The sequence below is a fragment of the Moschus berezovskii genome, chromosome 7, assembly GCF_049115385.1.
Source record: "Moschus berezovskii isolate FMDL1 chromosome 7, NW_MosBer_1.0, whole genome shotgun sequence".
NCBI lineage: Eukaryota > Metazoa > Chordata > Mammalia > Artiodactyla > Moschidae > Moschus > Moschus berezovskii.
Window position 1 is genome coordinate 69122619 of NC_142466.1, and position 15123 is coordinate 69137741.

Consider the following 15123-nt stretch of genomic DNA (forward strand, 5'->3'; position numbering starts at 1 on the left):
AGATTTGTAAACAGGGAAACTGAGATCTATGTGAGCCCAAGTCTAGCTAGGGATGAGGATGAGCTGGTGCCCTGGAGATTAGATCAGGCTGCCATTCAGCTGAGTGGCTATGACTCACTGGGTCTGGGCCCTCCTGGCATGAGCACTAGGTATTTCTTTTCTCTCTAACAGGGAGCTCTGCTCACGGTAAACTTTTCCCTGGTGATCAGATCCTCCAGATGAATGACGAGCCTGCAGAAGACCTTTCCTGTGAACGAGCAGTCAATATTCTGAGGTACTAAATTGGCTTCCAACATCCATAGAATTGCACAGATTATTACAGAGCAAGAATGAGTGACAGAAAGAGCATAGCTGATCCTCTGTGATTTAAGTAAAGTCCAGGCTCCTTTAAAGCAGCAACAATAGCCTCATTTTAGAATTCCATCTCGGTTCCTCTCTGCTCCCTTTCACCTGCCTATAAATGGGATTAGGAGGCATAGGTCCTATATTCATCAGCCGCCTACAATGCCCAAAACACTGTGCTAGGTGCTGCGGGGAATGTAATTATGAATGATACATAGGCCCTACCCATTAAGGATGTACAATACAGCATTGTTAAAGATTCCCTGAAGAAGGAAATGACTCCCCACTCCAATATTCTTGCCTGGAGAATTCCATGGACAGAGGAGCCTCGTGGGCTACAGTCTGTGGGGGTCACAAAGAGTCGGACATGACTAAGCAACTAACACTTTTATCCCTTGTGGATGTGTAGGGCTGTTGTAACATATGGCAAAGACTGGACTAAATTGATACTAAATCTGCTTGTTGTTCTTTAACACTTTTAATATCTCTTCCTAAATCTTCTTGGTCTTGGTGTAACCTGCTTGATATACATGTAATTCCACTGATACAGCACCCACCACCTTCTACCTGGTGTCATGGTGATTTTTGTGAATGCCTCACTTTCTGCCTTGACTGTGATCACCTTGAGACCAGGCATACAGCAGGTGCTCAATGAAACAAGTGAATGTGGTTGGCACTGACAGCTGGTGACCCTCGTTTTAAGACAGAGGAAATCAGTGACAGGAGTGAGGAGGCCTGATAGATGTTCTATAGGTAGATGCAGGCTTTGTCTTTTATAACTTCCACCCAACTCTGTTTGAGTAACTTTAATATAAATAAAGGGAAACGAGAAATAGAGCAAAGCCACCATGAAGATACTTCAAGTTTGTACTTGAGTTTGTGCATTTTGGTGAGTGGTGGTTTTCCTTTCTGAGGGCCTGTCGTGTGCAGCACACACTGAGTAACAGGCAATAATAGCAAAATCAGGGAAAGAAAATGAAAATGCAGATGCAGTTTTTACCCTCAGGAAGCCCACAGTCTCACTGTAGAGAAACACACACACAGTGTAAGATTAACAGAGATTTCATCAAAGTATAGAAAATAGGTTGCCAGGCTAAGGTGAGATGGGGCAGCCAGGAAAAGGATTTGATGATTTCAGTTTTAAAATGAAATATGGTTGTGGAAATTGTGAAGTTTGCTTTCCCAATTATTGGGTGATTTTCTCAAAGAATTTCTCAAGTCCAGCAAATGGGTTTTACATTTTCAGTGCCACTAATATCTCTGCCAAGTTAGATTGAAGTCTGACTAATAAATGAAAGTATTCACAATTTAAAACAGTAGACTAGAATTTGGGTGTTTAGGTAACATTGAACTCAGATCGATTCACTGGGCAAGGAACCCTGTGGAGGAAGGGACTCCACTCCCTGATACTTAGGCTCATAGTGCAGATACAAGTCATGTAAATCCCACTGAGATGGAGGGCAGACAGTGCATCCGGAGAAGCAGGGGAGGACTTCCCTGGTGGTCCAGCGGTTGAAAGTCCACCTTGCAATGTAGGGGACGTGAATTTGATCCCTGATCGGGGAAGATCCCATGTATCACAGAGTGGTTAAGCCCACTCTGAGCCTGCTCACAAGATCCTTTGTGCCACAACTACTGAAGCCTGTGTGCCTGGAGCCCGTGCTCAGCAACAAGAGAAGCCATCGCAATGAGAAGCCCACACACTGCAACTGGAGAGTATTCCTCTCACACACAACTAGAGAAAGCCCGTGTGCAGCAATGAAGATCCAGCATAGCCAGAAATAATAAATAAATTCATTAATTAATTTAAAAAAGAGAGTGAAGCAGGGGAAAGGGCTTGTAAACGCTAGAGATTCCTCCATCTTGTGAGAAAGTTGTGGTTTGACAAAATACAGAAGAGTCCAGAAGTATTTCAGCTGGCCAAATTCTACCTTAAATGCTGGGCAGAATTTGTGCCTCAAAGATGGAGGTGAAGCGCGGACCAAATAAAGTGATCAGGAGGAGCCATTGGCTGGGGAGTTGGGGGTGCTGAGTGGTTCAGTTTGTCTAAGGCACTGGATGCCCAGGCAAAGTTCTGACAAGTGAGGTTCAGAGGATGATGGAGGGACTTGGTGCTGACACAGCAAGTTATTCTCCTTCTGGCAGGAGGAGCCACCGAAGACTGCTGAGCAGGGATGTGACCTAATGTTTGCTTGCCCCTGCACTCTCAGCTACATGCCTTGTGTGGGAATGCCAGGACTGCTTACTTTTGTAGCATAGTTCCCAGTGTCAGTGCCATTTACAAAAGGAAAACAACCAAGCAAACAAAAAACCAGCAAAATCTCTAATTCCTCCAATTATCTTTGAGGCCAGACTCTCCTTTTGAGAGCTCTTGGGCGTTGGTTTGCTGTGAATTCTCTTGGAAAAGACCTGTTCTTACGTAATATGGGTAAGAGGCAGTCTCTAGACCCTTAGAAACCTTGGGTTGAGTTTATCTGTTTGAGGCAGTAACACATGGGCAGAAATAGGCCTCAATGTTCATATTTCAAGAAATCAAATGTATTTGTTTTGCAAGTTACTTTTCTATGTAGCAGTGACAAAGGAAAAGGAAAAACATGAATCAGTTTTCAGTTCTATCCTCAAAAAAGTTGAAGTTTGGTACTTATCTAGTTGATTTGATCACCTTTGGAACCTAAGAGATTATAACAAAACAAAATGACTACTATTTGATTACATGATTGTGCTCATTACACTGACTTTGTTTGCTCAAACTTCATAAACTGATTGGCTTTAATCTGATAAATGTTATCCACATTCTTTTATTCTGTTTCATGGATACTTAGCCAAGTTTTCTGAAATAGCAACCTAAGTTATCTGTGTTATTGCTGTTTTCTCTTTAAAAATATTTTGGACATAAACCTAGCTAGTGGTCATAGCAACTAGATGAGTCTTCCATCATATAGACTAAATGAAGGCTTGACTTCATTTAGTGGCTGTAGGTACAAACAAGATGGTAGAGACAAGTATCTGAAGACTTTCTTAAGGTCGCAGTGGCATTTGGGACAACTTAAGTTCCTTCACAGATCACTGCTTTCTCAATGTCCTTTTCAATTTTGCTGAGGCAAGAGAAGCTGCTTTGTAATTCTGCCAGTCTCTTTGACACCCCCAGCCCCACACATGCACCCTCATGTATCTCCCAGGACGATGACACTTTTTTTGTTTATTCTCTTTTTTTCAGGGAAGCTGAAGATTCTCTTTCAATCACGGTTGTTCGCTGCACATCGGTAAAGCTCTTTCTATGTCTTGTGGGTTAGTTGCCCCCTTCTTGGCCCCAAGACCCTGTCCCACCAGCAGAATATCCCTCAGAGAATAAACAGGGAAGGCAAAGGGCATCAGAGAAGCTGTCAGGCAGTCAGTGTTGCTTGAAGACCACATATGTGCTCATATTATGGAGAACTCGTATGTGGGTCCAGGCTTCGAGAACTCGTGGTCTAGTGAAGGAGACAGACAGACCTGTGATTATGCAGGTGACAACGGTACCAAGCTCAGAGTTTCAAGACAAGTCTGAGTGGTATCACTGTGGAGAGGTCGCTTAGTTTCAGTTTTGAATTTTGTAAAACAGACATGAGGACAATAACTGCCTTATCTATCTAATGGATGGTATGAGGACCCAGTGAGGGGTTGGATGTGAACGTGTTTTGTCAGCCACAAGGCAAGGCACAGGACAAGGCATAGATGATGCACAGGGAAGCAACAGCCATCCTAAACCACCACACATCCAAAAGCCTTTTGTATGTGGTAGAGGGCAAAGTACATAATCAAATTGTAAGAAAAAATTACCAGGGAGGAAAAGTTGACAGAAAATTCTCATTCTGAGAGACTTTATTTCATACTTCTTAGCCCTTGGTCACTAATAGACAAAAAAACATAAGTAGAGGCATAGAGAACTTTAATAATACATTTAATAATCTAATCTAATTGATCCCGTATCAGGCTACCCAAAAACTAAATTTCTCAAATAAGCAACTGTATGAGTATCTTCTCTAGAATACAATAAAGCATAAATTGATAACTATCAAAAACTTAACACCACCCAGTCATTTGGAATAAAAATGCAATTTCCTAAGTAAAGATGGAATCAAATGGAAAATTAAAAATTATCATTATAGACTAGCTAGAAAATAATTAAAATTTAGAGCTCTACTTCTTAGAACTTATTATATACAGTTGACTTATACTCAGAGTTAAATTTATAACCTTAAAAGTGTGAGAATGATTGGAGAGAATGGAATTGTAGCATGTATATTATCATAAGTGACCAGTCCAGGTTCGACGCATAAATTTTCCTCTGTTCATTTCTTTGCATTTGTGCTTTTTTAATAAAATTCTTTTTAAAAAAAAAAAAAGTGATTTCATTATTTAACAAAAAAAAAGAAAACAGGTCAGGAAAATACTCAGTGTCAGCAGCATAAAGAAAGACTAATAAGCATAAAGCAGATTAAAGAAAATGATAAAAATTTAAATCTAAATAATGCTTTGGAAAAACAGAAAAATTAGAAAGTTGATAAATCCAAGGGCTAGTTCTTTATAGGAAAAAGTTAAAAAATTGAAGAACCTGAAGGAAAAGAACTATGTGGGCCTTATGTGAAGGAAACTAGAGTAATACTGAATGAAATAAAATGTTTTCTTTAATAAAAACGGAGATATATGTTATGTTCCTTGATAGGAAGACTATGAATACATCAGATTTTCTCATATTAATATATATGCTTAAAGCAAATTCAAACTCCCTGTGGGAATTTTATTTGGATTTTGACAATGTATGTCAAGGTTAGACTTATCAAGAAAATCTTTTTTTGAAAAGAATAATGAGGAGGGCCTTGAGGTACAAGATTTTAAAACTAATAAAGCTGCAATAATTAAAACAGTATGATATTGATGAAATGTTGGATATATCAATCTAATCAAATAGAAAGTCCAAGAATAGATACTAGTATAAGAATTTGGTATATGATAAATATGGCATCCCAAATCAATGAGAGAAAAGATGATCATTCAAGAAATTGTACTGGGACATTTCTTAAGGTATTTGGAAAAAATAAGTCTAATCCCACACCATTTGGTGTTAAAAATTTAAATATAAAAAGCAAATCATAGAAATGTCAACAATATGGAAGGGCATCTATCTGGTCATAAGTTGCAGAAGGAATTCCTAAGCACATAGGAACCGGGAGGAAGTACAGTAGAACAGACAGCTATTTGATTATGTGCAAAGAAATTGTTGTCTCTTCTCCTTATTTAACAAGTGTTATCTTTTTTGTTTGTTTCCTAGAAATAGAACAGGAAAAAACTCACCTAAATAGAACTAGGAAGTTTGCCATAAATATGACAGACCAAGTGTTTTACACACACATAAATGGAGATTCTTCTATTCTAAATAGAAGAATTTATCTATGGAATAGTGTGAAACCAATACATAAAAATCAGTATACTGAAACCTAATTGTTATAAATAGTCATGCAGGTGTTGAGAGATTCTTTTCATCTAGCTGATTGTCATCTCAGTGGATAACATCTGAATTTTAATTAGGTAGTTCTTTTCCTACTCTATTTCCAAGAAATGAAAGCAGAAGGTAACACTTGTTAAGTAAGGAGAGAGGAAAACAGCATACAGCTGCCTTCTTTTAAAAAATAAAAAGTATAAAGAGAGGAAAATTAGCATGATCCAGTACCATTCCTGAGATTCCTATGAGGTTCCCCAGAAGAGAGGAGTGTGCATACTGTACTTTGGAGGTCCTGCAGGGAAAGCTGATACCAGCCCAGCTGATGGTCCCAGAGGCCCTGAGAAATGCTCTGAAGATTGTCTAGCCTACTCAGGCCTCTCATCAGAAGTGATAGGATCATAAGACAAATGATCATATATATTTTACTTCAAGAAATTTATTTGCTCATTTTGTCTGAGTGGATTCTTAGAATCCTCAAATGATTTGAAATTGATTAGGAATTATAATATCCAAAGTTGGAGTATTAATGACTGCTTCTCTAGAACATAGAATTTTATGATCAAAATATATTTTGGTTTAATTATCTATATTTGTATTTCTATTATTTATTAATATAATAAGCATTACATTATTTTAAATTATTTATTATAATATGAATGCTAATATTTAATGTCTTATTTAATTTGTGCCAGAAGAAAATCCTACAAGGTAGATATATTGGTTATCTCCCTTGTACAGATGAAGACACTATGACCTCACACACCCATGGTCCACATTCAGAAATTGGTAGAGCCGGGCTTTTCCAGCTTAGACTCTGAAGCCTATGCTCATTAGCATTATGCTCTTTTTACCTCCTGGTCCAACTCCCCTATTGTGCCGAAAAGAAGACTGAAGGCCAAAGAGGGAAATGTACACACACACACACAGACACAACTGGTTTTCTTCCATAATAATTTGTGTTTGAGGTGGTTCTCAGAACTGTTGAGTAGCCTAAGTTGGGTTAGAATTCAGGTCTCTTTGTTCATAGAACAGTTCTCTTTGTCTTCATCATACCACAGCTGTGGGCCAGTGTGTTAAAGCTTTAGCTTTTCTCAGACACACAAGACATATTTGGTTGAGATCTCTAAATTTTATGAAAAGAGATCTTTAATTGGATATCATCCTTCTCTGTGGTTTTAATTGAGTTCTCAGCAGCTGTCAGAGCTTTTGCTTTTGTTTTTAAGAAATGAGAAGATGTACATGGCTTTTTTGAAAGTCCTGTTCTAAAGTACGTCATGTTAATGTTTTGCAGGGAGTCCCCAAGTCCTCCTTCCTGACAGAAGAGAAGCGAGCCAGGCTGAAGACCAACCCGGTGAAGGTGCACTTTGCGGAGGAAGTGCTCGTCAGTGGACACAGCCAGGTGCGGCACTGGTCAGGGGGTGGAAATGACTGTTCATGAAGCAGGCAAGCTGCCTCCTGGCACCCTTTCCTGGAGATGCTGGAATCCACAGCATGGAGGAGACAAAGTGGGAGTGTAGTGGGCTCGCTGGAGGCTCTATGCTCCCTCAGTATGGTGCCTACAAACCATGGACAGGGAGAGACACACTGGGTATGACTGTGTCTTTCTGAGACTCCATCTTCCTGGCTTGAAATTTCAGCATGTTCCAGTTATTCACTTCTCATTCTGAATCTTCTCACTTAGTACTCCCTTTGAAGGTGACACATTGATAGTAGAGACGGTGGCAGGGGTTGCTTTTTTAAAAGACCCTATCATCTACTGAATCTCTAATACGTGAATCAAAACATCTTGGAGACATAGTCCTTCATCATCACCGTACCCTGCAAGGGGAGGTATTGTAACAGAGAAGAAACAGAAGCTTAAAGAGGTTAAGAGAATTAACTTCTGAGATCATACAGCTAGGAAATACAGGAGAACAGGTCTGTGTGACTTTAGTTTTTCTGTTTTCCACTATAATATGCTGTCTGGTCCTTTTTGATATGGAATACTCAGGATTGATGTGATTGAATATGGGGGTTCAGAAGACAAGACTGACCCCTAGAAGAATCTGAAATAAAAACCTATGTTTGGGTTTTTTTTTTTTAATCATTGAGGAATAGTTGATATATAAGTTTCAGGTTTCAACACTGTGACTAACAATTGTTAAAGGTTATATACTGCATTTATAGTTATTATAAAATATCAGCTATATTCCCTGTCCTATACAATATATCTGTAGCTTATTTATTTTATATACAATAGTTTATACCTCTTAATGCCCTACCCCTTACTTGCTTCTCCCCTCTTCCTTCACCCTATTGGTAACCAGCAGTTTATTCTTTATATCTGTGAGTCTGTCTCTTTTTGTTATATTCACTAGTTTGTTTTACTTTTTAGATCCTACACATAAGTGATATCATACAGTATTATTTTTCTCTGCCTGACTTAAGGAAACCACCACTTCAGATATTCTTAAATTTGTTAGCCATTAAAGAAATGCAAAGGAAAATATTAAAAACTGCCACTTTATAATTAGTAAATTAGCACAAAAAAGGAAAATATAAGCCCTGAAACTGAGAAAGTAGCTGCATTCATGTACTAATTGGTGGCTTTGTAAATTGATTTAATCTTTGGAAGTAGAAAAAAAGTTAGTGAATGCCATAAAAATGGCCTAAAGATCACATTCTTATTATTTCTATAAAATAATTTAAGTGCAAAAATCCATGTATTTAAAGATATCTTTTACACCTATATATATATATATATCACAAAAATTTTTGAGAAAATGTTAAATGCTTAGGCAGAGAAATAGTTAAAGAAATTCTGATGTTTCAACTCAATAGAATATTTATAAGTCCATTAAAATTATAAACATTAAACTCACATGAAGAAGTATATATGCGTTGAGTAAAAATGCACATAGAATTGTGCATAATCTATTAGTGCAGTTCTCTGAAAGCTATTTACAGGTATAGATAAAAATTGGAAGAAGCCTTAGAGAGAAAAGTAAATAGTGTTAGTTATGGTGATGTTATGAATGTATTTTTTGTAAGTCATAAATAATAAAGTATCAAGGAAAGCAGTCATACTTGGAAAATTCAAAGATTAAGATTTCTGAATACCTAAAACCAGAGTCAAGAGATGACAGCAGAGTGAAGGGTTTAAAATCCCTCATCCCTGATTGAGTGTGAACTGGCCCTGAGATATGAACATATTCCTTTTCTTCCATAAAAGTACTCTGGCTTTCAAAAAAAAAAGTTATATAGAGTGATGAATGTGCCTTGCTTAAAAGATACAAATGCCCTTATATTAGAAGATACAAAATTCTTAACTGAAAAAGACTGTCAGTTTTCTGAAAAAAAAGGTGATAAACTTCTAACCTAGGGGGGCTTCCAGAGATGAGAGCTGGGGGGCAGTTGTAGCTCAAATCTTGGAGACTCTAGAATCTCTTACAGGTTCTGGAGGGTACCAGCCACTTCTTTGTCTACAGCTCAACACTCAGAAGTCACTTTTTATGAGAGCCAGCCCTTGGGGTTTCTCCAAACCCAAAGGGAATGATTCCCTTGCCCTGCTCTGCCTCAGGAATTCTGGCTGGCCTGGGGTCACCAAACACAGACCAGTCGTGTGCTTCCCTCCCTAAAAACCTTCCAAGAGTGGCAGAACCCCTCAAGGGGTCCCATGAATCCAGAGGGATAGTTGGGGTGAGCAGAGGCCACTTGGTGTGAAGAGCTGACTCACTGGAAAATACCCTGATGCTGGGAAAGATTGAGGGCAGGAGGAGAAGCAGACAATAGAGGATGAGATGGTTGGATGGCATCACCGATTCAATGGACATGAGTTTGAGCCAATTCTGGGAGATGGTGAAGGACAAGGGAGGCTGGTATTCTGCAGTCCATGGGGTCGCAAAGAGTCGGACACAGCTGAACAACAACACGAGGTGGAAAGCGGCCCTCTGCCCTTTGGTGATGCTTTACTACAGAGAATGCAGCAGTGAAATGTTGAGGGGGCTCTCAGGGAGCTTCCTACCCCCCATTTCACCCAAGCCTACAAGGCACAGTGCGAGAATCTCAGAAAGGCCCATTTGGGGCAGTGGGCATGCTTGTCACTTGAGTTGCTGTAGGTGGCAATGAGCAGTGACGTGTCAGCGGATGGTATCATATATGCCTGCGCAATGCCATCAGCATACCCTTGGCAGGGCTCACTCTTCACCCTCCTCCCTCCCATTGAACAGTTCTTGTGGCTGGCCCTGGAACAAAGCCTGTATCTGTGTGGCATAGGCCTCATCCCTTGCAGAAATCTCTGAATGTCAAGAGTCAACCTACAATGTGGTAAGGAAGTTGGGGAGAATCCTGCTGTCCACACCAAGGCAGGGCCAGGGAAACAGGCTCTGTCACACCCAGGAACAGGAAGGGACAGTTTTGACACTACTCTTGTGTCTTCCAGGGTAATTCTCTGCTGTGTATGCCCAACGTGCTCAAGTTGTACCTGGAGAATGGACAGACCAAAGCTTTCAAGTTTGAGGCACACACGACTGTGAAGGTATTTGGAGTAAACTTGAATCTCTTTCTGGTGAGAATTTGCTGGCTCCCAGGACCCCCAGGCATCTTGCCAGCAGCTGCCTTGGTGATCTCACAATCCCATGGTCTGAACACCTGCAGTTAGCCAAGCACTGTGTCATCTCAGTTCATTGCACAAACACCCAGCGAGCTGGTATTTTAATCACCCTCTTGCAGGGGAGGGAATCAGGGTTCAGAGAGATGAAGCACCCAAATACAACTCATTAGCCTTCCCCATTAATCACTGGGATTTCCTGCCTCTTGTATGGGGCTCCACCTTCTTCCCAAAAGGCCAGAGCCAGTAAAAACCCAGGCTAGGTATCAGGGCAGGTTCAGGCCCCTGGAAATTCTATTCTGGATGGAAGTCAGTTTGAATTAGATTTAATTACATTTCCCCAAAGGAGACACTCTGAGGCAGGTGATAGAGAGAGAGGTAGAAAGTGGTCTTCCCCTAGCTTGCAGTCTAGTTGAGGGAAAATGGACATCCAAGCAGCTCCCAACAGTCCAGGGCAGGATGAAGGAAAGGCTGTAAAGAGAGGGCCGAGGGGTGTGCTTAGCATACAAGAGAGGGAGCATTCTGTCTCATCCCGTTGGGATGTCAGAGAAATCTTTGCCGAGAATCTGGACCTGAGCTAGGCTTTGAAGGGTGACTAAGAATTCATCAAGGGCAGGTGGTGGCACAGCTGTAGAGGGGTCAGAGGATGTACATCAGGCTGAAGAAGTCTCCCATGAACAGGGCCAAGAGCCAGTAAGACAGGCATTGCCTGGGGGGTAATAAACCATCCCATGGGACTGGAGCAGAGACTGTTTCCTTGTAGGAGGAGTGGGGGAGGGTGCACTTGGGCTGCAGGGATGGCCTTGAATGGCAGGCAGTAGAATTAGGATTTTATCCATAGACGATAAGAGAAAGCACTATAGTTTTTCAACAAGGGAGCAAATAGTGTTAGAGGCAGGCTCCAGGGAAGAAACAAACAAAGGAGTTGTTCAAACATTAGAAACCATGTAAGTCAACACTGAGCCCAGTTCCTCTGTTATTAGAGGAAGAACAGGTTCAGGTGGGTAAGTACACCTCTAGGTACTGGACAAGATACACACACACACATATTGCACACACACTTGTGTGCACACATGCAAACATAATGCATGCATACCACCAGTGTTCCCTGGCACCTTCCATTGGCAGTTCCCACTGTTCAGTTGCTCAGTCGTGTCTGACACTTTGCAAACCCATGGACTGCAGTATATGCCAGGCTTCCCTGTCCATCGCCAACTCCCGGAGCTTACTCAAACTCATGTCCATTGCGTCAGTGATCCCATCCAACCAGCTCATTCTCTGTAATTCCCTTCTCCTCCTGCCTTCAATCTTTTCCAGCATTAGGGTCTTTTCAGATGAGTCAATTCTTCGCATCAGGTGGCCAAAGTATTGGAGTTTCAGCTTCAGCATCAGTCCTTCCAGTGAATATTCAGGGTTGATTTCCTTTAGGATGGACTGGTTTGATCTCCTTGAAGTCCAAGGGACTCTCAAGAATCTTCTCCAACACCACAGTTCAAAAGCATCAATTCTTTGGCACTCAGCTTTCTTTATGGTCCAACTCTCACACATATACATGACAACATAGCTTTGATTATATGGGCCTTTGTCAGCAAAGTAATATCTGCTTTTTAATATGCTGTCTAGGTTTGTGAATGGCAAGCCACTCCAGTACTCTTGCCTGGAAAATCCCATGGATGGAGGAGCCTGGTGGGCTGCAGTCCATGGGGTCGCTAGGGGTCGGACACGACTGAGCGACTTCACTTTCACTTTTCACTTTCACACATTGGAGAAGGAAATGGCAACCCACTCCAGTGTTCTTGCCTGGAGAATCCCAGGGACAGGGGAGCCTGGTGGACTTCCATCTATGGGGTCACACAGAGTCGGACACGACTGAAGTGACTTAGCAGCAGCAGGTTTGTGATAGCTTTTCTTCCAAGGAGCAAGTGTCTATTAATTTCATGGCTGCAGTCACCATCTGCAGTGATTTTGGAACCCAAGAAAGTAAAGTCTGTCACTGTTTCCATTGTTTCCCTATCTGTTTGCCATGAAGTGGTGGGACTGGATGCCATGATCTTTGTTTTTCGAATGGTGAGTTTTAAGTGAGCTTTTTCACTCTCTTTCACTTTCATCAAGAGGCTCTTTAGTTCTTCTTCACTTTCTGCCATAAGGATGGTGTCATCTGCATATCTGAGGTTATTGATATTTCTCCCAGCAATCTTGATTCCCAGCTTGTGCTTCATCCAGCCCGGCATTTCTCATGGTGTACTCTACATATAAGTTAAATAAGCAGGGTGACAACATACAGCCTTGTCATACTTCTTCCCCAATTTTGAACCAGTCCATTGTTCCATGTGCAGCTCTAACTGTTGCTTCTTGACCTGCATACAGGTTTCACAGGAGGCAGGTAAGGTGGTGTGGTATTTCCATTTCTTGAAGAATTTTCCACAGTTTGTTGTGATCCACACAGTCAAAGACTTTAGGGTAGTCAATGAAGCAGAAGTAGATGTTTTTCTGGGATTCTTTTGCTTTTTTGATGATCCAACGGATGTTGGCAATTCGATCTCTGGTTCCTTTGCCTTTTCTAAATCCAGCTTGAACATCTGGAAGTTCACGGTTCATGTACTGTTGAAGCCTGGCTTGGAGAATTTTGAGCATTGCTTTGCTAGCATATGAGATGAGTGCAATTGTGCAGTAGTTTGAGCATTCTTTGGCATTGCCCTTCTTTGGGATTGGAATGAAAACTGACCTTTTCCAGTCCTGGGGACACTGCTGAGTTTTCCATATTTGCTCGCATTTTGAGTGCATACTTTAGCAGAGTCATCTTTTAGGATTTGAAGTAGCTCAGCTGGAAGTCCATTACCTCCACTAGCTTTGTTTGTACTGATGCTTCCTAAGGCCGCTTGACTTCACATTCCAAGATGTCTGGCTCTAGGTGAGTGATCACACCATTGTGTGATTACACCATCTGGGTCATTAAAATCTTTTTTGTATAGTTCTTCTATGTATTCTTGCCACCTCTTCTTAATATCTTCTGCTTCTGTTAGGTCCATACCATTTCTGTCCTTTATTGTGCCCATCTTTGCATGAAATGTTCTCTTGATATCTCTAGTTTTCTTGAAAACATCTCTAGTCTTTCCCATTTTATTGTTTTCCTCTATTTCTTTGCATTGATCACTTAGGCTTTTTTTATCTCTCCTTGCTATTCTTTGGAACTCTGCCTTCAGATGGTATATCTTTCCTTTTCTCCTTTACCTTTCACTTCTCTTCTTTTCTCAGCTATTTGGAAGGCCTCCTCAGACAGTCATTTTTGTCTTTTTCGCATTTCTTTTTCTCGTGGAAAAGGTGGAAGGTGGTTTTTGGCTACCACCTTCTGTACAAAGTCATGAACCTCCATCCATAGTTCTTCAGGCACTCTATCAGATCTAATCCCTTGAATCTGTCACTTCCACTATACAATTGTAAGGGATTTGATTTAGGTCATACCTTAATGGCAGTTCCTAGGGCTGCCCCAAATGCCCTATTCCATCCTTACTTCAGTGTGACTGAAGAGAAGCTGGAGAAATCCTGTCTGGCCCTGGAAAGTTCAAGCCCAGAGGAGGAATAGGAGGAAGGAACGGATTTGTTCAGTGTCACTCTTTGTCTGGCATTCCCTGGGCATTTCCTTATTTGCTATCTCACATAATGCCCCCAGTAACCTGATAAGGTGACAAGTGTTAACCCACTTTTCAGATGAGAACACCAGATATCTGAAACTCATCAAAAGCAGTTCTTCCAACTTGGTCCGTTGTCTCTGAACCCTGCACTGGAGCTGACCATGTTGCCATTCAGCATAGAAGTTGTGCAAATGCATTTAGACATGGTTTCTACTTCTGTCACCCTTGAGCAGAGTGCACTGGAATGGGAGGGGGTGCTTTATTCTAGTGTACTGGAAGGGGAGGGAGTCCTCCTTCAGTGGCCAAAAAGACTTTGAGATGATTTACAATAAAAACACACACCACAGGGCAATTAAAGCCAAGATGACACATTGAGTTGGGGAAATGGGCAAGGATTTAGCTAGTATAGTACTGGTTAATCTCACTTATCTGTAATAGCCAAATTTTTACAGAGCAAATCTTTTAGTTCTTTGTGACAGAAAAAGAGAGGGGGAATATAAGCAAATTGTATGGGTGAAAAAGAGAAAAAAACACTGTCAAGTCATCAGTGACTTCTCTTCCTCACTCCCTTACCAAGAGAAGCAAAGTTCTTACATTATAAAACCCTCTTTCTCTAAATCAAGGAAAATAATATGTCATTTAGTGATACTTGTGTGTGCTAGCAAAGCTGTTAATGAAACAGAAATAAACCCCCTAGGGTCACTCTCTTAGGGAGCCCAGAGTCTTGGGGTGGGGCTGGGGTGAGGAGATGGGACCTAGGGTTAATTCATGAAGAAACTATGGCAAATGCAGCGTGTTCAGAAGCAGGAGAGTGAGATGTGAAAATGGGATGCTGTGGGCTCCCAGGAGAGAGAGCTTCCAGCTAGGTAGCAAGGAACGGCCCCCAGAATGTGGTGGCCTATGAGATCAACTTGGAAGGATGGACAGGAATGGATCAGGAGTGGTGCGTGAAGACAGATTTCCAGTCATGGGGAATGACACCAACAAAGACCCAGTGATGGCAAAGTTTAGCAAGTATATGGGGCTTGCAAGCAAAATGCAACAGAAGCAGCAGCAAAGGATAAAGTGGAATAAATGGG

The 15123-nt window shown here is 41.2% G+C and overlaps 1 protein-coding gene across 2 annotated transcripts in view; it reads left to right on the forward strand.

Annotated features, from left to right (window-relative positions):
* FRMPD1 (FERM and PDZ domain containing 1) overlaps positions 1-15123 on the forward strand; it is a 162646-nt gene that overhangs the window by 130829 nt on the left and 16694 nt on the right. For both annotated transcript variants that reach the window (XM_055427075.2, XM_055427076.2), the window contains exons 4-7: positions 172-274; positions 3560-3605; positions 7116-7223; positions 10245-10340. In XM_055427075.2, coding sequence (XP_055283050.2) covers positions 172-274; positions 3560-3605; positions 7116-7223; positions 10245-10340 — 353 coding nt within the window. The remainder of the gene's footprint in view (positions 1-171; positions 275-3559; positions 3606-7115; positions 7224-10244; positions 10341-15123) is intronic.